This window comes from Thalassophryne amazonica, unplaced genomic scaffold, assembly GCF_902500255.1.
Source record: "Thalassophryne amazonica unplaced genomic scaffold, fThaAma1.1, whole genome shotgun sequence".
Classification (NCBI taxonomy): Eukaryota; Metazoa; Chordata; class Actinopteri; order Batrachoidiformes; family Batrachoididae; genus Thalassophryne; species Thalassophryne amazonica.
Genome location: NW_022986260.1, coordinates 357,985 through 383,460, shown reverse-complemented (window position 1 = coordinate 383,460; position 25,476 = coordinate 357,985). Strand labels below are relative to the sequence as shown.

Below are 25,476 nucleotides of genomic sequence, written 5' to 3'. Positions count from 1 at the left end.
CAAAAAAATGTGCCAAAGTTTTTGTATTGTTTTCCATTTATTAAACACCGTATATAATGGGTTTTGTTTCATGGATTTTCGCTCTCATCAGATAAAATGTCCCGTCCGATCACAATGTATTTCCATTAAAACCCCGAGCACTCTGGACGTGCACAGTAACAGAGGTACAAAATAAAGCTCAGCTCTGACACTTGCTGATTTGTGGGACTGGAGTCATTTCTATGATTAAAAACATTTTTTTCACACCGTGTTCAGACTCGGACCCGCAGCCTGACGTGCACCTGTTAAATCAGACACAAAAGGCTTTGATTTGACACTTTTCTGCTTTCAATCCTTCGTCTGCCATCATATTATAATAGTTTTTGAAGTGCGCAGGCTGATAAATGGATCAGAAAAGTCTGCACATTTACAGCATGAAGTCGGTAAAAGAGGAAAATGTTCAGTTTCCTTTTGATTTGGAGGTGATGACTGTAGAAAGAAAAACTTGTTGAGGGTCAAATTAGTCCAGAATAAAGCAAAATCCAGAGATGGAGAACTTTAAAACTGTCACACAGGTCACTGTGTGACACGGAGTTACAGAGCTGCAGAATCATAAATCAGGCTTTAAATTCATTAAATAAATCATCATAAATCATCATATTGTAAATTTGATAGCTTAACTATTTTTATATATATTTTGATAGCACCTGTACCTGGACGTGGTTAAATGATTAAAAAAAGTTGAAAACATTAAAGGTTCATTCAGTAGTTCAGCGCAGTTGTAACCAAAATGGCGCCATGTTCTGAGTGGACGCCACTCTCTCAATTAAAGCACTCTAGTGCTGGTCACATGTTTCTCAAGGTGCAGGTTCTTCTGAGTCCACATGCGGACATAATTTGCATGCTTGCAGTTAATATCTACGCGTGTGAAATCATATAGGCTTGAATGCATGTTTTATCATGTGAGTGCTTTTGGCACAAATCTGGCATCATAGCTGTCGTCCAGTGTTTTGAGGAACCAGATAAAAAGTGGCTGTGGATGGTTCCTTAATTCTTCTCAGTCTAAGCCAACAGACCACCTACTCTCTGACAGACGGCCACACACTTTCAGAAAGCTCACAGCTGGTTTGACAGGATTCATTGTCCAGCAGCAGGGACACGGACCCCTTCAGGAGATGTGCTGTGAGCTGCGGCTGGACGGGTGCGGACGCCAGCCTGGCGTTTTGGCTGGACGGTGTGTGACAGCCTCGTGTTCCTCTCTGTTTGTGCAGAGCATTGCTGAGGTGTTCCGCTGTTTCATCTGCATGGAGAAGCTGAGGGATGCCCGTCTGTGCCCGCACTGCTCCAAACTCTGCTGTTTCACCTGCATACGGGTGAGTCACTCCGCTCACACACACAGACATGACAATTTTCAGCCGAGCCGCGGATTTCCGACTTTATCTGGGCCATTTCTGAGGTCTGCGTAAATCCATTGAGAAAATGTTGGGGGGTGGGGTGGGGGGATGCACAGGAGCTTAACCCTCCCCTCATATGCAGGGGGACCAGAATAGCATTGCTAAAACGCACAGTGTCATTGGTTATTTTTTCTACAACAGAGAACTCTTAGCCAATCAGAATCTCTGTAATATTGAAAGTCACTGAAAGTACCTGGAAGTGGACATTTTGAGTTTCTGGAAGTTTGGCCTGTCGGGCTGCATCTTTAACATCGAGTGAGAGGACAAAGGCCGCGTAAAGACATCGATAGTGGTGTAAAAAATAGGTTAAAGTGGACATCTGTGGAGCAGGGCATGAACAGGACAAAGACTCGGTGAATTCATCCGTTAGGTTGAGCTCCCCGGTAAAGCCCTCTGCATGTTATGTTCGGATTTCATCAGCAAAACCTTGGACGTACACTGTTAATCTTAAACGGAGGCCCAGCGAGCCCCAAAGCCCACAGCACTCGTACCGCTCAGCGACCCAACATCCCGTACTCAGGGGCGTGTCCAATAATTCTATTCACGCAATTAAAATGTATTTACAATCACTGACATTTTTAAGTGTGGTGCAGTTATTTGTACTGCAGTTGAAAATGGATTTATGTCAAAATTTGTTTCCGAGACTTCCAGTTGGTAAACGAATGGAGTAGATGTGTGGTGAACGTGCTCCGGCTGTTTTTTTTTTTTTTTTTACCTTTTCATATCCTTCTGCCGTCATACCACTTTAATTTTGTGCCGCTTTTGTCGGTAATAACATTTTTTATCATTTGAACCGGTCAAAGTTGACTACGATGCCGACTAAGGGGGCAAAACCTGCCGACAAAGAGGGTGCTAGCGCAGCCGGTCCAGGCCTCACGCTTGACGCCATCACTGAGCTACTGGAGGAACACCACCAGAAGCTATCTGATAACTTCAAGGAATCTTTCGGTATAATTAATTCCAAACTGGATCAAATTAAAATATCTGTGGATGACCATGACCAACGAATTTCTTCACTTGAGCTTGCCTCTGACAACCTGAGCCAGCGAGTTCTGGATCTGGAAAACTCCTGTTCCTCCTTCTGAGACGAGAACGCTAAGCTAAAAGCTAAAGTGGTTGATTTGGAGAACCACAGTCGCCGCCAGAACATACGCATCCTTGGGCTAGCCGAAGCCACAGAGAGTGGTCGTCCGACTGAGTTTTTGTCTGAACTACTTCAGAAGATCTATGGGGAGGAAACTTTATCATCGCCACCTGAGATAGACCAAGCACATCGGTCATTAGCTCCCAAGCCAGCTGCTGGAAAGCAGCCGCAACCTGTTATTCTTCGCCTACACCGTTACCAGACCAAGGAGCTTCTTATCAGGGAAGCACGGCGCAGGGGCAAGTTTGTTTACAACGGCTAAGAGATCCGAGTCGTGGAGGATTACATTGCGGAAATTGCGAGTCAACGTGCACGGTATAGGGACATGATGGTGGAGCTGTACAGGCGGGGACGGAAACCAGCTTTGCTGTTCCCAGCTCGTCTTTGTATAACGCTGCCAAGTGGAGCCAAAAAGTGGCTCAACAGTGTTGATGAAGCACAAAAATATATTGATGAGAATTCTGCATTGCCTGGCCCGTCTGGTTCTACGTGAGTGCTGCGTGAACTTTTGACTTGAAGCACAAAAATATATCGACGAGAATTCTGCATTGCCTGGCCCGTCTGGTTCTATGTGAGTGCTGCGTGAACTTTTGACTGGGGCCTCGATTGTTTTTAGTGATGTTTCCTTCCCAACCAGCGCCAGTTTGGGTGATGCTCTTCTTCTTCTCGTGGTGTTTTGTGGCAGCTGGCAGGCATCTTTCAGATGTGCATTACCGCCACCTACTGAATAGGAGTATAGATAATCTTTTCCTTCTTCTTCTCTGATTTTTTCTGTGGCGGTTGGCAAGTACCTTTCAGATGTGAATTACCGCCACCTACTGAATAGGAGTATGGATCATCATCTTGTTTGTTTTTTTTTTTTTGTTTTTTTTTTTCCTTCCAGTACAAGTACTTTAAAGCTGTGTCAGAGGCAGTGATTTCAGTGATTTTCACCTAGAGGGAATTCTCAATCCCGGTTACAACAGTTTCTGTGTGTCAGCAGTTTCTGTTAAAAGGACATGAAAGGATTTCATAGAAATCTTGGGTTTGTTAATAAAGAACTAGTTAGATTATGCTGCTGATCTGTATCTTGTTTATGCCTTTGATGAGTGATCCTTTTAAAAGGAAGGTGAAAAATCAGTATTAAGGAGAATCAATCAGCGATATCTAGGCAAGCATTTAGGTGAAGTTACTGTTCCATTCTCACGTTTACTTTTGTTTTCATAGCACATTTGGACAGATATAATGTTTTTGATGCTATGAGACGTTTGTGTGCAGTTAGTGCTTATTGTCAATATCAATGCACTCCAGTTCAGCTTACAAACTTTTTTTTTTCTCCCTATGTTTTGGCTATATCCTTCCTTTTTTTTTTTTTTTTTTTTTTTTTTGCAAGAACATCCTGGATCATAAATATAATATGCTTCTGTTTGTACGTGCCTGACACGAGTCGTACTTCCCTCTTTTTTTTTTTTTTGAGGTGGTATCATTTTTTTCTTTGTTTTTTGAAGGCTGGAGCACTTTTCTCGGTTTACTTATTAATTTTTTTGTAACTTGGAAGTCGAGGTTTTTGAGAAGTTTTTTTTATGCAGCTTGCTGCTGTTCGGGTTAGCAGCTGTCTTGGCGGGGTGGGGGGAGGGGGGAAGGAGGGATTTGTCATTTCCAGTATCTTTTGGCCAATTGCTAGAATAGAGTGCTGGTCACTCAGTTCACTGTCCCACTCACCAGGTCTTTGCTATCGGTCTTGGTTGCCTTTCTTTATTTGTGTAATATGACTAATAATCTTAATCTAACGAGCTGGAATGTTAAAGGCTTAAACCATCCTGTCAAAAGAAAGAAGGTTTTCTCCCATCTCAAACACCTTAGGACCGAAATAGCCGTTTTGCAAGAGACCCATGTTTGTAGCTCAGATTCTAGTCGATTACTGTCACATTGGTCAGGTCAGGGCTTTCACTCGTGTTTTGAGGCTAGGGCTCGAGGGGTTTCAATACTTATTAGTCATAACGTTTCATTTAAACTTCATAACGTCATTTCTGATAAATACGGACGGTATGTTATCGTTCTAGGTAAACTATACAATACGTTGGTGGTTTTGGTAAATGTGTATGCCCCAAATTCAGACGATGCGGACTTTTTCAAACGGTTGTTTTCTTTACTGCCGGATTTAACTACTCATAGCCTTATCTTATGGGGGGATTTTAACTGTTGGTTGGATCCTGTCTTGGACAGGTCTTCTCTCAATCCCAGCACAGCCAGTAAGTCAGCCAATCTTATTTGCAATTTCCTTTCCGAGTTTGGTGTTCGTGATATTTGGCGCTTATTGCATCCTACTAACAGGGAATACTCATTCTTCTCACAGGTCCATCACTCTTACAATAGAATCGATTATTTTTTTTGTAGATAGTCAACTTCTCTCATTGGTCCACTCTTGCGAATACCAGCCAATTGTGATCTCTGATCATGCTCCTCTCACATTATCTATGTCTTTTTCTGGTCTTACTCCTGGAAACAGACAGTGGCGATTCAACTCCACAGTTCTAGCTGACGCAAATTTTGTTAAGTTTGTTGAAAAAGAAATAGCCTTTTTCATTGATACGAATGCCACTCCAGAAATATCTTATTGTGTGGGATGCACTTAAAGCCTACTTGCGCGGACAAATCATTTCCTACAGTGCTCGGATGAAATGTGAAGCAAACAAGGAACGGAATGAGGTAATTTACCAAATTGGGCTTATTGATAGGCAATATGCTCAAAATAAATGCCCAGATCTACACAAACAACGAGTAGAGCTAAAGACCAGATTTCAATCAATCAATCAACTTTTTTCTTATATAGCGCCAGATCACAACAAACAGTTGCCCCAAGGCGCTCCATATTGCAAGGCAAGGCCATACAATAACCATGAAAAACCCCAACGGTCAAAACGACCCCCTATGAGCAAGCACTTGGCCACAGTGGGAAGGAAAAACTCCCTTTTAACAGGAAGAAACCTCCAGCAGAACCAGGCTCAGGGAGGGGCAGTCTTCTGCTGAGACTGGTTGGGGCTGAGGGAAAGAACCAGGAAAAAGACATGCCGAGAAGGGGGGCAGAGATCGATCACTAATGATTAAATGCAGAGTGATGCATACGGAGCAAAAAAAGAAAGAAACAGTGCATCATGGGAACCCCCCCACAGTCTACGTCTAAAGCAACATAACCAAGGGATGGTCCAGGGTCACCCGATCCAGCCTTAACTATAAGCCTTAGCGAAAAGGAAAGTTTTAAGCCTAATCTTAAAAGTAGAGAGGGTATCTGTCTCCCTGATCTGAATTGGGAGCTGATTCCACAGGAGAGGAGCCTGAAAGCTAAAGGCTCTGCCTCCCATTCTACTCTTACAAACCCTAGGAACTACAAGTAAGCCCGCAGTCTGAGAGCGAAGCGCTCTAATGGGGTAATATGGTACTACGAGGTCCCTAAGATAGGATGGGACCTGATTATTCAAAACCTTATAAGTAAGAAGAAGAATTTTAAATTCTATTCTAGAATTAACAGGAAGCCAATGAAGAGAGGCCAACACGGGTGAGATATGCTCTCTCCTGCTAGTCCCCGTCAGTACTCTAGCTGCAGCATTCTGAACCAACTGAAGGCTTTTTAGGGAACTTTTAGGACAACCTGATAATAATGAATTACAATAGTCCAGCCTAGAGGAAATAAATGCATGAATTAGTTTTTCAGCATCACTCTGAGACAAGACCTTTCTGATTTTAGAGATATTGCGTAAATGCAAAAAGGCAGTCCTACATATTTGTTTAATATGCGCTTTGAATGACATATCCTGATCAAAAATAACTCCAAGATTTCTCACAGTATTACTAGAGATCAGGGAAATGCCATCCAGAGTAACGATCTGGTTAGACACCATGCTTCTAAGATTTGTGGGGCCAAGTACAATAACTTCAGTTTTATCTGAGTTTAAAAGCAGGAAATTAGAGGTCATCCATGTCTTTGTCTGTAAGACAATCCTGCAGTTTAGCTAATTGGTGTGTATCCTCTGGCTTCATGGATAGATAAAGCTGGGTATCATCTGCGTAACAGTGAAAATTTAAGCAATACCGTCTAATAATACTGCCCAAGGGAAGCATGTATAAAGTGAATAAAATTGGTCCTAGCACAGAACCTTGTGGAACTTCATAATTAACTTTAGTCTGTGAAGAAGATTCCCCATTTACATGAACAAACTGTAATCTATTAGACAAATATGATTCAAACCACCGCAGCGCAGTGCCTTTAATACCTATGACATGCTCTAATCTCTGTAATAAAATTCTATGGTCAACAGTATCAAAAGCAGCACTGAGGTCCAACAGAACAAGCACAGACATAAGTCCACTGTCCGAAGCCATAAGAAGATCATTTGTAACCTTCACTAATGCTGATTCTGTACTATGATGAATTCTAAAACCTGACTGAAACTCTTCAAATAGACCATTCCTCTGCAGGTGATCAGTTAGCTGTTTTACAACTACCCTCTCAAGAATCTTTGAGAGAAAAGGAAGGTTGGAGATTGGCCTATAATTTGATTTGACTTGCTTTCTACACACCATACTGAATAACTCCTTATGAGAAATAAAGCCACTTTCTATACATATGGTGACAAGACGGACAAATTATTGGCAAACCAACTTAAAGGCTTCAGAGCAAAACAGGCCATTTCTGAAATACAACTGGACTCTGGTCAAATGACAACTGATCCTTTGAAACTTAATGTCGCTTTCAGGAATTATACTAAACTTTACACTTCTGAGACAAATACAGACCTCAACGTAATTTCTGATTTTCTCAATGGGCTCGATATCCCAACTTTTTCTGCAGAATCTATGAACCAGCTAGAAGGTTCTATAACACAGGAAGAAATTGCTAAGGCCATCATGTCAATGCAATCTAACAAGTGTCCCGGTCCAGATGGTTTCCCGATAGAATTTTTTAAGAAATTTTCCTCGCTCCTCTCACTGCTGCTTCAGTTAGTCTTTGCCGAGTCTAGTAAACTACATCACTTACCCCAAACTTTCACTCAGACCTGTATTATGTTAATTGCAAAGAAAGACAAGGATCCAACCAACTGTGCATCATACAGGCCAATCTCACTTCTGAACACGGATGCCAAAGTCTTGGCAAAAGTCTTGGCCCATAGGCTGGATACAGTTCTCCCTACTGTCATATCTGGTGACCAGACTGGCTTCATTAAAAGCCGGCAGGCATATTTTAACATTAGGCGACTCTTTGATATTATTTACTCTGCTCCTGAAGTTAGGCCTGAATGCGTGATTGCTTTTGACGCAGAAAAAGCATTTGATCGGATTGAATGGCCTTACCTATTTGCTGTGCTGGAGAGATTTGGCTTGGGTCCTGCTTTTAGGCTATGGATTAAATTACTTTATTCTGAACCCTCGGCAGTTATCCGTTCAAACTTACAAATATCTAACCCTTTCAACTTGTTCCGTGGAACACACCAGGGATGCCCCTTGAGCCCTTTGCTTTTCAATTTAGCGATAGAGCCTCTTGCTATAGCTCTTTGTAGCAGTACGGACTTATGTGGGGTTTGGAGAGGAGGTGTGGAGCATAGGGTCTCCCTATATGCGGATGATCTCCTGCTGTACATCTCTAATCCAAATGAATCCCTTCCAAAGTGTTTAGCGCTGCTTAATCATTTTGGTAGTTTTTCGGGCTATAAGTTGAATACTAGTAAGAGTGTGCTTTTTCCTATTAATGAAGCAGCATGAGCCCTAGACTTGACCAATCTCAGTTTTAAAGTTGAATGCACCAAATTTACTTTTCTTGGAGTCACAGTCACTTGAAAGTTTAAAGATTTGTTTAAAGAAAACTTTGCTGATCTATCAAGGATCAAACAGATATTATCACAGTGGTCACCCATGTCAATATCTTTAATTGGACGGGTAAACTCTATTAAAATGGTTATTTTGCCCAAATTGTTATATCTTTTTCAAACTTTGCCAATTTTTATCCCTGCCTCATTCTTCCAGCAGCTGGATTCCATTATCTCCTCATATATATGGCAGAGTAAACGTCCTTGACTAAATAAAATACACCTTCAAAAAAACTAGGAGGCCTTGCTTTGCCAAATTTCCGTTTTTATTACTGGGCGTCTAACCTGCGAAATCTTTTACATTGGTGCTTTTATTCTGACCAACCAGCCCGCCCTAATTGGGTTACGCTGGAGATATGTCCATGTAATAATATCTTCCCTCTAGCTGTTGTTAACTCTGCTTTGCCTCCACGTTTCACTTTTATTGCATCTTTCAAAAACCCTGTCGTTAAACACTCACTAAGGATATGGGCTCAGTTTAGAAAGCAATTTGGTCTTTGTAGTTTCTCGGTTTGGAGCCCTATTGCTGCTAATAACTTTTTTAAGCCATCCATCATGGATTCAGGCTTCCAACGTTGGCACCGAAATGTATCAAACGTTTCAGGGATCTATTGATGGATGGGATTGTACCATCATTTGCTCAGATTAAAGAGAAATTCAATCTTTCAAACTCTGACTTCTTTCGTTATCTTCAGGCACGTCACTTTCTCACTTCCCAATTGCCCAATTTTACATCTACCAAAGAGACCGAAACAATGGACAGAATTATGTCATTAAACCCGTCAAAGAAAGGTCTCATTTCTAGGCTATATAATCTAATGCTGGATCTAAAAACCCCATTACAAGATAAATCCAAGATGGCTTGGGAAAAAGATATTGACCTCCCCATATCTAATAATGCATGGGTCTCTGCTCTAGGGCTGGTTACCTCATCCTCTCTTTGTACACGGCACCAGCTGACCCAGTTTAAGGTGGTACATCGGGCTCATTTTTCAAGGGCTAAGCTGGCTTCTGTGTACCCGACGGTCAGCCCATTATGTATCAGATGTAATCTTGCAGAGGCCTCGCTTGGCCATATGTTCTTTTCATGCGTTAGTTTGAGTAATTTTTGGAAGGAAATATTTGAAACATTATCTCGTATTCAACACCAAACTGGAACCTAACCCCCTAGCAGCTATTTTTGGGGTACTTGAGGACAAACTACATTTAAGTAAGGTTAAAAAAACACTCTATCACCTTCTCTTTACTCATAGCACGACATGCAATCCTACTCAGATGGAAAGACGCCTCCCCCCCAGGGAGTAGGGGTTGATTTTTTTTTTTTTTTTAGTTTGTGTGTCTGTTTGTGTGTATATATATATATATATATATATATATATATATATATATATATATATATATATATATATATATATATATATATATATATATATATATATAAATCAGTTGATATAGATTTGTTTGGGCAACTTTTTATTTTGGCTTGACAAATATATTCTGTATTATGATGGTGTGCCCTGTTCTTTTCTGTTTTGTACATGTAATTTCAATAAAATATATATGAGTAAAAAAAAGAAAAGAAAATTGTTTCCATGTTCCCTTTATTAAGTCATATAAAACCTAGAACTTCATATAACTATATTATGACTTTATTTTGACACGAAGCTTGCTTTATCTGAAAATGTGACCCAGTGGAGGAAAAACAAACCCTCTTCTGTGGTGTTTAATGGCAGACGGCATCCTTATTGTTGCGTTGCTGCCACCTGCTGCATCAGTCCGTTATAGCATCCTCTCGATGAGTTCATTGTCTTTCAAGTATTTAAAAAGCCAACAATTCTCCCTCTTAATTGACCTTATGGCTAAAATAAATCCTACAGAAACGTATTTCAGGCTTTACAATTGATTTCCTTCAGTTTTTGCATGAAGTTCAAGTATATTCCACAGTTCATTGCAGGTTAAAGAAAGACACTTGAACAATAGTTTTGGCAAGTTCAGTGATACCTGTCCAATGCTGTGGTATTTATAGTAAGTACATGTGCCACAGCACGAGGCAGGTATCACTGAAAGAAGGTCGACACAGACAGATTCTGTTCTTACAGTCAGGTTTCCACAAACACCAACATACAAACAATATAAAATGGAAATTCAGAAAATTAGGTCTCTGTAGTGGCTCCAAAATGCCTCTATAATACTCAAAACCTGTGTTTTCAGTATTTTCTTTTTTTCTTTGCCCATTCTCATCCCTGTATACACACACACACACACACCTGTCATCAGGCACACCTGTTGACACAAGTAGAGATGTCCCAATAAAGATTTCAAATTCCCAATCCCAGTCTGATTCATTCAATATAATCGATTGGTACCAGGGCCCCATCTGATATGTATTTGAGACACGACAAGTATGTGAAGGTTGATCCAGACCCTAAGACTGATACTCACCAGGTCTGTAGTGCATTAAAAATAGAGCAAAAATAACTGACTCCACAGAGAAAAGCCAGGCGTGAGCTGGAGGAACAGAGACAAAAATAACTGACTCCACAGAGAAAAGCCAGGCGTGAGCTGGAGGAACGGAGCCAAAAATAACTGACTCCACAGAGAAAAGCCAGGCGTGAGTTGGAGGAACGGAACCAAAAATAACTGACTCCACAGAGAAAAGCCAGGCGTGAGCTGGAGGAACGGAACCAAAAATAACTGACTCCACAGAGAAAAGCCAGGCGTGAGAGGGAGGAAGGGAACCAAAAATAACTGACTCCACAGAGCAAAGCCAGGCGTGAGCTGGAGGAACGGAACCAAAAATAACTGATTCCGCAGACAAAAGCCAGGCGTGAGCTGGAGGAACGGAGCCAAAAATAACTGACTCCACAGAGAAAAGCCAGGCGTGAGAGGGAGGAAGGGAACCAAAAGTAACTGACTCCACAGAGAAAGGCCAGGCATGAGCTGGAGGCACGGAACCAAAAATAACTGACTCCACAGAGAAAAGCCAGGCGTGAGAGGGAGGAAGGGAACCAAAAATAACTGATTCCGCAGACAAAAGCCAGGCGTGAGCTGGAGGAACGGAACCAAAAATAACTGACTCCGCAGAGAAAAGCCAGGTGTGAGCTGGAGGAATGGAACCAAAAATAACTGACTCCACAGAGAAAGGCCAGGCATGAGCTGGAGGAACGGAACCAAAAATAACTGACTCCACAGAGAAAAGCCAGGCGTGTGCTGGAGGAACGGAACCAAAAATAACTGACTCCACAGAGAAAAGCCAGGCGTGAGAGGGAGGAAGGGAACCAAAAATAACTGATTCCGCAGACAAAAGCCAGGCGTGAGCTGGAGGAACGGAACCAAAAATAACTGACTCCACAGAGAAAAGCCAGGCGTGAGCTGGAGGAATGGAACCAAAAATAACTGACTCCACAGAGAAAGGCCAGGCATGAGTTGGAGGAACGGAACCAAAAATAACTGACTCCACAGAGAAAAGCCAGGCGTGTGCTGGAGGAACGGAACCAAAAATAACTGACTCCACAGAGAAAAGCCAGGCGTGTGCTGGAGGAAGGGAACCCAAAATAACTGGCTCCACACAGAAAAGCCTGGCTTGAGCTGGAGGAACGGAGCCAAAAATAACTGACTCCACAGAGAAAAGCCAGGCGTGAGAGGGAGGAAGGGAACCCAAAATAACGGACTCCACGGAGAAAAGCCAGGCGTGAGCTGACTCCACAGAGAAAAGCCAGGCATGAGCGGGAGGAACAAGGTAAAGTGTTGATAGCTTTGAATGGCAGACAGTGTTTCGGGTCTTCAACAATCATACGCCGTCTTCCAGGCGATCCCACCACGGTTGATCAGACCGCGGTGTGTGTTCAGGTTGCAACCGCTTATCTCCATTATCATCCAGAGCCATCAATGGGCTTTCTCCTCTGCTTCGGTGATGTTCCTGATAGCTCTGGTCTTTGCTCCTCTGTGATGTCCAGTACACTGTGGGCTTTGTGGAGTGACTGACCCACAAATCCTCTACAGTCTATGTCAGTGGGCAGACACCTTGCCTTCCAGCCCTGTTCTCGAGAGCCGGTGACCAGATGTTCATATTTGGTCCTCTTCCTTTCGTGAGCCTTCCCCAAACGGTCTTCCCATGGCACTGTCCGCTCTATGATAGGGATGTTCTTGGTAGCCTCGGAGACCAGAAGTATATCTGGCCTCAACGTGGTGCTGATGATGTGTTGTGGGAATATCAGCTCTTTCTCAAGGTCCACAAGGAGCTGCCAGCCCTGGGCTGTTGAAGGGTCCCTGCTGCCACAGTCCTGTGTGCTGGCCTTGGCTGCACTCCTGCTTTGACAACAGCTGTTGCGCTGGTGGTATTTTGCACTCGACTGTAGCTACTGATGCCCTTGCTGATGGCTTCTGCAGTCGGTTTCAGTACCTGATTATTGTGCCATTACACTTGGCAGGTGTAATGGCCCTCACCAAAAGCTTTTTGGCTGGACCTCAGAATGTGCTCCAACATACCCCTTGCTGAGCACAGCGGGCAATTCAGGGTCTCTGCCTTTCCCCAGGTGGAGAGGTTCACTGGGCTGGGCAAGGCAGGACATCATACATTGCCCGGATTAGGAAGATGATACGGTGTGGCTCCTTCTGCCAGAGATCTGTCCAGGTGACTTTACGGTACATTGCATGCTCCCACATTGTCCGGGCCCCTGTTGCCTCAGACCAACCACCTTGCTTGATCTTTCTTCTTCCACTATAGTCCTCACCTCATCCTTTAGTCTGCCTCTGCTTCTCCTTCCCCTTGCATTACCTATGCCAAGGTGCTGGGAACATCCCCAATCCCTCTCTGCCATGAGTCACCACGCCCACCAGATCTTTTTGCCACAGCCGGGACTTGGCATCTGGCATAGCAGCCTGGGCACTCCACTTATTTCCTGTCTTAACCACCACTCCACCCTGGGCCACCTTTGGGTCTCTTGAGTCTGTACATCAGCACTCCCCTGGTCTGTGTGATCATGAATTGTTCTTCCAGAGACTTCAAGGGCAACCAGAGCCTTGTGCTGTTCCCATAGAGAGCAGTGCTGCTGAGACTCTTGGGCAACCCCAACCATCTCCTGAGGCAGCTGCTGACCTTCCTCTCTAAGGTCTCCACAGTGGACATGTAGCGGCCATAGTATCCTGAGCAGAATACCATGCTGGTAGGTCCACGCTTTAAACTTGCCTGGGAAGCCGGATATGTCAACTGCAATTAGCCAGCTATCCAGTTCCTGGCAGGTGGACTTAACCGATGAACAGTCCTTGAGGCTGCTGTCAAACACCTTGCCCAAGCTCTTCACTGGCTTCTGAGAGACGGTTGGTATTTGCTTCCCTTCGATGTTAAATCAGAACCTGTATGTGACCTTGCCCTTCTTCACCACTAGTGATCTGGACTTGGCTGGTTTAAAACTCATCCGCATCCACTGGATAAGCTTTTCCAGCCCTTGCAAGATCCATCTACCTCCGGGTACAGACTTCATGGTGACTGTTAGGTTATCCATCAAGGCTCTGATTGGTGGCTGCTGGATCCCTGATTGAGTCTGGGGGCCGCGACACCCTGGTTCAGCTGACTTAACAATCATGTTCATGGCCAAGGCAAACAAGGTTATCGCAATGGTGCAGCCTGTAATTTTCCCAACCTCCAGCTTATGCCACTCAGATGTTACAGCTCCTGCTGAGACTCTCATCCTAAACTGATTAGAATAATCCAGGATCAAGTCTACAACATGCTGTGGCACATGGTGTTAGGTCATTGTGGTCTCGACCAGCTTGTGAGGTATGTAGCTGTATGCATTGGCAAGGTCTAACAATGGAACTCTTGAGGTCTCCCTTGTTCTCACGGACTTCCCTGATGAGATGCATCACCAGTCAATTCCATTCAATTTATTTCATAGATATAGCGCCAAATCACAACAAAGTTGCCTCAAGGGGCTTCACACAAGTAAGGTCTAACCTTACCAACCCCCAGAGCAAGCACACAGGCGGCAGTGGTAAGGAAAAACTCCCTCTGATGATTTGGGGAAGAAACCCCAAGGAGACCAGACTCAAAGGGGCGACCCTCGACTTGGGCCATGCCAATTTACAAAACAAATATACAGGAAATGTTGCCGGTGCACAGGACAAGAGGGTTTCAGAAACAGACACCACACCCATCTCTGGATGGAGCTGTGCCTCAAACAGAGAGAAAGACAACAAATACAGTATAATTTGTCAGCATTAAACAAGAAATTTTTCAATCTATTTTCATTTATATAGCGCCAAATCACAACAGAGTTGCCTCAAGGCGCTTCACACAAGTAAGATCTAACCTTACTAACCCCCAGAGTGACAGTGGTAAGGAAAAACTCCCTCTGAAGATGAAACCTCAAGCAGATCAGACTCAAAGGGGTGACCCTCTGCTTGGGCCATGATACAGACACAAATTACAAAACAATTCACAGAAACAATTCACAAAATGAATATACAGGAAATGCTGTTGGTGCACAGGACAGGAGGGTTTCCAACACAAATACAATTCCCATCTCTGGATGGAGCTGCACCTTAAACAGAGAGGGTAAAAAAACAGAACCAAGCATCAGAAAGACAAGAAATACAGCATAATTTGTCAGCATTAAACAACAAGAAAAAAACAAGAAATACTAAAGTGATCGCCGGCCACTAGCCCCAAGCTTCATTAAAAGACCCAGAATTTAGGTAAAGTTGAGGCTGCGGCCCACTGAGTTTCCTAATAAAATGAATTAAAATAGTAAAACACGTAAAACAAAACTATAGCAGTATGCTAGCCATACAAAGGGAAAATAAGTGTGGACTTGAAAGTCTCCACAGAATCCGACTGTTGTATTGATGCAGGGAGATCATTCCACAGTACAGGGGCATGATAAGAGAAAGCTCTATGACCTGCAGACTTCTTATTCACCCTAGGGACACAAGGTGGTCCTGCACCCTGAGAACACAAAGCCCGGGCTGGTACGTAAGGTTTAATTAGGTCAGCTAGGTAGGGAGGTGCCAGTCCGTGAACAATTTTATAGACTAGTAGTAGAACCTTAAAATCTGATCTCACTGAGACAGGAAGCCAGTGAAGGGATGCCAAAATGAGTGTAATGTGGTCAAACTTTCTGCTTCGTGTCAAAAGTCTGGTTGCAGCATTTTGAACCAATTGGAGAGCCCTAATGCTGGACTGCAGTAAACCAGAAACTAGAACATAGCACTAGTCCAATCTGGAAGAGATCAGGGTCTCAGCATCAGCCATAGACAGGATGGGACGAATCTTCTCTATATTTCGCAGGTGGAAAAAAAGCAGTTCTTGTAATATTTCTAATGTGGAGGTCAAAGGACAACATAAGATCAAAAATTACCCCAAGGTTCCTCAGTTTGTCAGTGTGATGTGTGACACATTAGCCTAGGTTAAGCGTTCGCTCGTCAAATTGATGACGATGTCTCACTGGACCAAGAACCATCATTTCAGTCTTATCAGAGTTCAAAAGTAGGAAGTTTCTAGACATCCAACTTCTCACTGCTGCAAGGTAATCTAAGAATTTGATGTGAACGAGATTATCAGCAGTTATCGGCAAATATAACTGAGTATCATCAGCATAGCAGTGAAAGGTAATCCCAAAGCACCGCAAAATGTGCCCAAGGGGTGCTATATAAAGGGAGAAAAGCACGGGTCCTAAGATGGACCCCTGTGGAACCCCAAATTTCATGTCACTAAGGTTAGAGGTAGTGTTACTGTACAAAACACAGTGAGAATGACTGGTCAAGTATGACGTTAGCCATGCAAGGGCACTCCCAGTAATCCCAAAATGATTTTCCAGCCTATCAAGTAGAATATGATGATCCACTGTATCAAATTCAGCACTAAGATCTAACAGCACCAGAACCGTAATGGTGTCCGTATCCATTGTAAGCAGAAGATCATTCACCACTTTAGTGAGAGCCGTCTCTGTGGAATGATATTTTCTAAAAGGAGACTGGAGTGGCTCAATTTAGAGATTATTCTCAGTAAGATGGTCCACGAGCTGCAGTGACACCACTTCTTCCAGAATTTTGGAGCAAAATGATAGATTTGATATCGGCCGATAGTTTTTCAAGACACTAGGGTCAAGATTAGGTTTCTTAAGTAATGGTTTAATCACTGCAGATATGAAACATTTATAGGAACAGATCCAGAAGTTAAAGAAAGATTAATAATTTCCAGCACAGTCGGCCCAAGAGTGGGCCACAGGTCCTTAAACAGTTTTGTTGGTATAGGATCAAATAAACAGGTTGTGCTTTTTGTTGAAATTACAAGTTTCATCAGCATGTCTAGAGAGATATCAAATTCTGTAAATCTAGGTAATACCTCAGTAGTGGCGCCCACCTCAATAGCAGGGCGTAGTGGCTGGGTTAAGGCATGCTGGGATATCTTTAACCTAATGTCTTCTATTTTATTCTCAAAGTAATACAGGAAATCTTGTGCTGTAAAAGGAGAGCGAACTACAGGTGGTTGTCCATGAATAAGTGTTGCCACCGTGTCGAACAAGAACTTTGAGTTATGCTTGTTTTTGTTGATCAAATCAGAGTAATTGGTCCACTTTTTAGCCAATAATGCATGATTATAGTCTAAGATAGCATCACGCCATGCAAGGTGGAAAACTTCCATTTTGCCATTTCCGTTCTGGACCTCTAGCCTTATGCTTGAGGTCACGTAGGTAATCACTGAACCAAGGTGACTGTGTTTTGGGGGAGCGCGGTTTTAAAACAGGCGGTGCAATCATGTCGAGTGTAGTTTTGAACACTGAGAAAATCACTGAGAGAATCAGATACTCAAATGAGTTATATTTGTGATCCCCAACAGCTAATAAGCTAAACCTAGATTTATAAATAAGAGCAACACCCCCTGCCTTGCTTCGCATTACGAGGGACGTGGCAGGCCTCATTTAAGGGGAGGACAGCTGTAGGTTTAAGCCAGGTTTCACATAACCCAATCATATCTAAGTGATGATCAACAATTAGATCATTAATCAACAGTAGCTACGGTTACATGGACCAAAAGTAATCTGATTGAACAACCAGATTGAACAGTCAGATCAAAATCACACCATGTAAACAGCTCCATCTGATTAGAATAGCCCAATCCGATCAAAATTACGATCGGGTTAGAGGAGGTGGTGTAACCCTGTTTTTAACCCGATTGCGTTCCATGTAAACGGCCCGTCGGATTGTCCGCCTGTGAGGAGCCTTACTGCACGTCTGTTACGTCACATCACCACGTGACGCTTCCTGCTCTGTGTTTGCGGAAATGGCGACGGAAAAAACACAGCTGGACTTTACAAGAGCCAACACTCCTCAACATTTTAAAAGAATTTACAATAAGTGGGAAAAGCTTGACGGACGTAAGTTGGCAGCACAGACTTGTGTCCTGAGTTAGCAGCTCAGTAGAGCAAATTAAAAACTGCTGGGAAGCAACGAGTGCTTTCTACAAGGAGAAGCTAAATGTGCAGAAGCGGTGCGGCTCCAACCAGCTTCACTTATTATGAATTAATGGAGTAATAATCGGAGGACGACCCTCTCCAAGGAGCACACTGGAGTAGAAGTCGGTTTTCCACCGGAGGAAAGTTCGCCCGAAACACCGGAAAGCCTGGAGGTAAGTCCTGATAAAATCACGCTAACTCAACATTCCTTTTTTTTATTTTTTTACGAGGCGTACTTTGAACCAAATGTGTGGATTTAGTTCAAGTTAATGTTGGGGATTCATTTTAAGTTATCCCATAAGTTTATTCTCAGAGTAAAGTGCATGAACACAGTCTGATCATCGAGTTAACCGACACTCTTTATCGTCGTTCACTTTAGTGCATCATGTTAATTTCTGCTCTCATATATACAGATGTAAAGAGCACGTAGGAGGAGATTGATGACAGCAGATCTCCACAACCTGAAGACCACACAGAGGAGGCTCCAGACAAAAAAGTGAATTTTTTTTAAAGAGTAATATGCTGCAAAATAAGACCGCAGTGAGTTATTGAAATTTCATCTAGAGCTTGTTGAAAAAATAACGTTCAAAGTCATTGCATATTTATTTATTTATTTGGAGTGCTTTATTTTTTAGAAATGGTAATATAACAAAGTTCCAGCAGAATATGACAGTTAATGTTGTTTAGACAGTTGAGACACAAACATTCCTGTTTTGAGCTTTGTGAAGTCAAAAGCTGTGTGGATGAGTTACAACATATTTGAATACAGAAGCAGGATGATTCTTTTGTATAATACATGACTGAGAGATCCACAAAGAGAAAAACATAAACCCTCTTTTTCTTTGCTAACTGAAATTATACATTCTTTCTAGATCGAAAGCCATCATCTGGTGATGCCAAGCTCCTGGGTGATCGATCAGCCCAGCAGAGATCTTTCCTGGACAACATGCAACAGCAGCATGAGAGGAATCTGGAAAAAGAAGAGAGGCTTCTTTCCAGGTTTATGGAAGAAAGTATCCACTCAACTGAAAGCATTATAGGGCAGCGGTTTGATGGTCTTCAGGCTCTCCTTTCTCAGTCCTACTCATCAGCTCCACATTTACATGAACAAAGTTAGTCTCGGACCTAGTTGAGACAAGCATGTAACAGCCCGAAAACTACCACTCGTTCGGAGTGTTACTTCAAATACAGCTGGATTTTCTAAACTGCAGCAGCTATAGAATTTCCAAGGTACTCAATATGCTCAGAATGACCAGTACATGTTTAGAAGGGACACAGAAGAGTGTAAAATTTCAAATTTTTATATTTTAAGAAAAAAACAAAACAAAACATTAGATTAAACAACCTACATACAGTCTGGAATCACGACATATTTAGTATCTTAAACTTTCTGTTGTGGATGTTCTCTGATAATCTTTAAAATATTTAAGAGCTCTAGATACTGCTGTCTGCCAAAGATACAAGGTTTGTTTTGTATTTTCCACTTTAAATGCATATTCTTTTGATAACAGTAGGACTGAAAATAAAAATGTAATATTTGGAAAATGTTCATTTTTCTTTGGATGTGTGATAATATGTTGACCCACTTATTTTAACCATTTTCTCTTAAAATATAAAAATAGAAATGTCACACTTTTTTTTGACCCTCCCAAAGATGTACTGGTTATTTTCAACATGTTCAACACCTTGGAAAATCTCTAGCTGCTGCTGTTTAGAAAATACATCTGTATTTGAAGTAACACTTGGGATGAAAAAGCATGAGCATTTTGGGCTGTTAGTCCTGGACAGAGATTTTGGCACATATCTCAAGTTGTTCATTGGGGTCATATTAGTTTGGAACAGGTGAGTTAACCTCTCCTAAATGATGTGCACGCATCTCAGCTCGGTCCTCTACTAAGTCCACTATTTCTTCATGAATCACAGCGAGCCACCTGACCACCCGACCCAATAACAGTGGAAACTTTGACTACAGCCCACATAACATGTAGAAACTGAATATAAGAAACTGGCCCTGATGTTTAGTTTGTTCAATTTTTTTCTGGAAGTATGTTGTTTTGCTGACAAAGAGTCACCTTTAGGGTTTGGTTTTATGATCTGACATCACAGTAATGGCAGTTTAAGAAGTCATGCCAAGCTCTGATGGAAGTGAATAAAAGTTTTTAGCACTATATTTTATTTTTAACCAAATTGTTGTGGTGCTGCCAGGTTTTTATTTTATATATGTGTATGGAAGAAAGTTGTATTCACTTTAATAAAAAAAAGAAAATGTGTTTGTCAGATTTTTTTAATTATTATTTTGTTAATGGAGATGACCATTTCAGAGAGGGAAGTGATTGAACATGTATTCCTTCAATGCCATCGTTGTCCTGCTCCCACTGGAAGGGCTCTGCATCCAGACCTGTGATCCAGGCTGAGGAGAGATGCCATCAAAGTGACCAGCGTTCTCCAACCAGTATCACCCTCCACCTTGACTTCAAAATCCATGAAGTGTTTTCTACTGTTACACAGAGTGAGCTGAGGTTCACATGAACAGATTTCTCCTCTGGGGTCAGATGTGTAGAATTTATGTGGCCTTTCAGTAACCAGTCACGGAGTGGATCTGCAGGGTCACCAATGATTTGTAGCCGTACGTCTTCGCCCTCAGTGTTTTTCACACCCTAAAACAGAAAATGGTTATGTATTTTAAAATTCTGATGCTTAATGAGCAATTATATCCTTAAGAATAAATCAGGGGAAAAAAAGCACAGGGTGTAGTGGATATGACTTTTTTTTTCTCAAAAGTTTGAAAGGTACCTTTGGCAGTTGAGCTCTCAAAAAGGTCTGAATGGCACAAAACATTGGAATCTTGGGTTTTTCCAGGCATTTTGCAACTGATGTTCCAAAATCTAAAAGAAAACGACTTGTTTTAGTTGAGTAAAGTAAGTAGGAAATGTAAAAAGACCTCACACACAAGGTTTGTTTCATTTATTCATGAAACTGATTTATTGTCATATTTTGAAATAGTTCATTGTTTAAAATAAGTTTTGTGAGATTTCATAGTGGGCTCTACCTAAAACCCAGAAAAAAAGTTAGCTGAAATCATAAAAGTGGCAGCTGTGATGTTATTGATTGTGAGTCAATGAAAAGGACAGACGTTCAGAAATAACTGACCTGCATGTGTCTGTGTGTCCCGTCAGTTAGTCCCATTATTTGAGGGATATGATGTTTCCTCAAAGCTCCGTCTGATCTCCAAGGCTTCATTTTCATTTGGCTGGTAAATCAGCTGTTTAATCCGTCGGTGTTTTCATTACGGCTTTACTAACCGTGCTCTGTGCTACCTCACGTAAAAACACATTCCGCTGCGCTCGTTTCTTTCTGAACAAGTCCTGAAGAAGAAGCATGTTCCTCTGATGCAGTTTCAAAAGAAATGCACAAAGAATAACAATCTTGATTACGCCGGCTAACAAATCCATTGTTTATACGGGCGGCTTCCGGGTACAATTCATTTGCGTATGTCACAAGCAGCAGACGTCACAACGCAAAGCATTATGGGATTGCTCTACTGACTGAATCAGATCGTAATCACGGTGCATGTAAACACGCACAGCAAGCGGATCACTTTAGGGCACGTTCATGTAAACAGGACAATCTGATCCACCAATCGGATAGAATTCAATCAGATCAGAAATAAAGTGTCCATGTAAACATAGCTAATGATTGGTTGAAATAAAAGGATCAATAAATGAAATAGTTTTGACTGTGTTGAGTGCTTTGTCTCCAAAATAAAGGTCAAACAAGGTCAACATCCATTGGATTCTATGGCATGTGACACGTTACCCTGTAACATGATAACTAAGCATGGTAGATGGTGCAAACTATTCCTTTTTAGAACCCTATTAAGCCAAACAATAATTTGCATAATATTTTCCTGAAATTGGAACAACTTTAATGTTTGACCCCTGTACAAACTGAAATTGACCTTTTGTCACCATTTTTGCTGCTTTTACCCTATAACTCCAGAACATTCCGTCATAGATAGTCCAAGCTGTACCTTTTTGAAATTGTTATGATCAGACAAATGATGTGATATAGTTTTCAACATGATTGGAGCATTTTTAAAGCTTGACCTCTGTGTAATTCTTCATTGACCCCTACCTGGCTGCAGCTACCACCCTGGGATGGCTATAATACATTTTTGTGTAGGCCATGATACACTGAGGCTAGATTCTAAGTGTCGTTTTTTTTTCCCCCCCTTAAGTGGTACCAAAAACCTGCTTGGTCCATGGACTAAATTATTAAGATCCTATTGACTTACGTACAGTTTGTACATGTTCAATAAAACTCTATCAATCAATCATAAACAATATTTATGTTTTAATGGCATCTGCAGGAGGCCTTTAAAAGAGAAGACCAGAGGATCCTCAGTTCAAATCCCAGCCTGAACGGAAAATCACTAAGGGCCCTTGGGCAAGGCCCTTAATCCCCTAGTTGGTCCCAGTGTGTAGTGAGCACCTTGTATGGCAGCAGCCTGACTTCGGGTGAATGTGAGGCATTGATATGTAAAGCACTTTGAGCCTCTGATGCAGATGGAAAAGCGCTATATAAATGCAGTCCATTTATACAGGAGCTTTTGGCAAGAGTGGAAGTTAGCTTTGAGTTATCTGAAGTTAGCGTGCATGCTAATGTCCACGAAATGTCTTGTAAATGACTCCCATTAACAGTGTTTTCAGTTTTAGAAGAGTTTGTTTCTCGCTGCCTTTTATATAATACATGAAAAAAAGGTTATATTTACACACAAAGGAAACGGTTTTCAGCTAGCCCAACCAGTGGCGGGCACAGTTCCGATAATCTGATAACCGATAATTATAGAAGATAATGTTTTCAAACCATTATCGGACAAATTATCTTGCGATAAATTTTTGTCCGATAATTTTTAGACCGATAACGTGGTAAATAAAGCTGAACAGCTACAAACATTTATAAAATTTAAAAACAGTTGAGCACCTACCTATTAAATGTTTTGTAGCAGATGTGTAGTTCTCGCCTCTGCAAAACAGAAGAGAGCTGCTTCTCGAAGAAACCGCTCTATCCTCTGCAGGCAAAGGAGAACTGGTCACCAAAGAAAAACTCATTTCTTTTAACCTCATACTGATATGCGGGCAATATCACCCAAGTCATCCATTTTTAACTTATGGTTCAAATTTTAACCAAACTAATTTTGGACAAGTTATTTAATGTCATGTCTGAAGTTTTATAAAGTGAAAATATCAGATATATGTTTTAGTTTTAAAGTAATGCGCTAATTTTTAAGGTTTTAGTGTGGACATGCTGTGTCCAGGTTGTCAGATCCCGTTATTTTTTTTTAGGTACACGCGGCACACGCTCACCCTCCGATGAGCGCGTTTGTGTACTATGAACCAGCTCTCCGTCTCTGGGGTCCGACCTTCGTATCTCCACGGGTATTACCCGGCAGGGCTGCACAAAGGCTGTTCAAGCTGGTGGCGAGGAGATTCGTCTAGCTGCTCACTGCCTCCATCCGGACGTCCACCCCGCTGATGCTGATCTCGCACCCCGGTCGAATAGCCTCCTCTGGAACCATGATACGAGCCGGCCACGCCCGTTAATGGCAGCTCTCCTCTTATGGATCAGGGCTCTTGGAATGTTGCTAGATTTTGAATTTAGTGACTCGTACAGCGAGTCCCCAGGATGCGTTAATTTCATTAAAATCCAGACTGTTGTGTGGGCCGCTGAAGAGGAGGTACTGCTGGCCCACTACCACCAGAGGGCGCCCTGCTTGGAGTGCGGGCTCCAAGCACACTCACTCATCATATTTCTGCTTTCTGCCAGCAGTACCAGGGTCGACAGCCGAAGACAGAGGCCACCTGGGGACTCGGGACTTGGCGGCTCCGGTGTTCTTCAGACCGTTGGTGGTGGAAGCCGTGTGAGACGCAGCTTCTCTCTCGTCGGGAGTCTTCTATCTTTGAGCCTGCCCACACGTCACCTGGTGTTAAATTGACTGTGCAGATTACAGTACGTTTCGTTGTGTATTATCGCAACATTAAATTGTTACCTTTTTGGCTTATTCATTGTCCGTTCATTTGCGCCCCCTGTTGTGGGTCCGTGCTACGACACCTTCCCATCAGGATTTCTCGGCCATCGTCATGGATTCCGAGGGGCGTCAACCCGAGCTTGAACGGCCAATGGAAGAGCCAGGAGCGCAGGCGTCAGCGGGAGGCGTGTTGAGTGAGCTGCAGCATATCTTAACCGCCTTCACGGCTCGGTTAGATTTAGTGACCGAGCAGAGTGTCCTCCTTAATCGGAGGGTGGAGGCTCTCACCGCCAGGGTGGAAGCGCGCGATCAGGGCGCTGCTGCAGCCACTCCTCTGGCTGGTCCTGGGCCTGTATCAGACATTCCACTGGTCGTTCAACGAACCCCCCCACCGTCCCCTGAAGCATACATAAGCCCTCCGGAACCGTACGGGGGCTGTGTCGAGACGTGCGCGGACTTCCTCATGCAGTGTTCGCTCGTCTTTTCACAGCACCCTGTCATGTACGCATCAGATACTAGCCGGGTGGCTTATGTTGTTAATTTGCTTCGAGGAGAGGCACGCGCATGGGCTACGGCGCTTTGGGAGCAGGATTCACGGCTCCTAACGTCTTATACTGGGTTTGTACGGGAGTTCAAACAAGTGTTTGATCATCCCAACAGAGGCGAGACCGCTTCGAACGTGCTGCTGTCGATGAGACAGGGGCGCCGTAGCGCAGCCGAGTATGCAGTCGACTTCCGCATCGCGGTGGCGAGGTCCGGCTGGAATAACGTTGCGCTCCGCGCCACCTTTGTAAATGGACTGTCCCCGGTCCTTAAGGAGCACCTACTGGCTAAGGAGGAACCGCAGGATTTTGACGGGCTTGTCGATTTAGTTATACGCTTAGACAACCGTTTAAACGAGCATCGTCGGGAGCAGGCCGGGGGGCGTGACTGGGCACGAGCCGTCCCTCCCCCTTCCAGTTCCGACAAGGTGACGTCGTCCCCACGCTTCACTGCCAGAGAGCTCCGTGTGGCTACAGCTCCCCCTGCTGAGGAGGCTAGGGACACGAGCAGGGCCAAAGTGAAAACAAATGTCAGACGAAGGAGGCTGGCCCGCGGGGAGTGTTTTGTCTGCGGCTCTTGCGAGCACATGCAGAGGGACTGCCCCCAAACGGTCAAACTACAACGCCCGTCCTTAGAAACTGGGCTAAGGGTGGGCCATAACACGCACGCGGGAAAACCCCGCAAATCTGCACGAATCCCAGTAACAATCCTTTGTGGGGATTTAACCCTTCACGCCCCAGCACTGGTAGACACGGGGTCTGAAGGGAATCTGCTGGACAGCAGATGGGTAAAGGAAGTAGGGCTCCCTCTGGTGGCTCTGCCGACACCATTGCGGGTGCGAGCACTAGATGGCACCCTGCTTCCATTAATCACACATCAGACACAACCAGTGACTTTGGTTGTGTCTGGGAATCACAGGGAGGAGATAGTGTTCCATGTAACACCTTCTACCTCCCGAGTGATTTTGGGCTTTCCATGGATGGTGAAGCACAATCCCCGGATAGATTGGCCGTCCGGGGTAGTCACGCAGTGG

General features: G+C 43.2%; 1 protein-coding gene across 1 annotated transcript in view; it reads left to right on the top strand.

Annotated features, from left to right (window-relative positions):
• trim37 (tripartite motif containing 37) overlaps window positions 1-25,476 on the top strand; it is a 405,219-nt gene that overhangs the window by 33,885 nt on the left and 345,858 nt on the right. Inside the window, exon 3 of the mRNA XM_034165414.1 lies at window positions 1,251-1,352. Within this exon, the coding sequence (XP_034021305.1) occupies window positions 1,251-1,352 (102 nt within the window). The remainder of the gene's footprint in view (window positions 1-1,250; window positions 1,353-25,476) is intronic.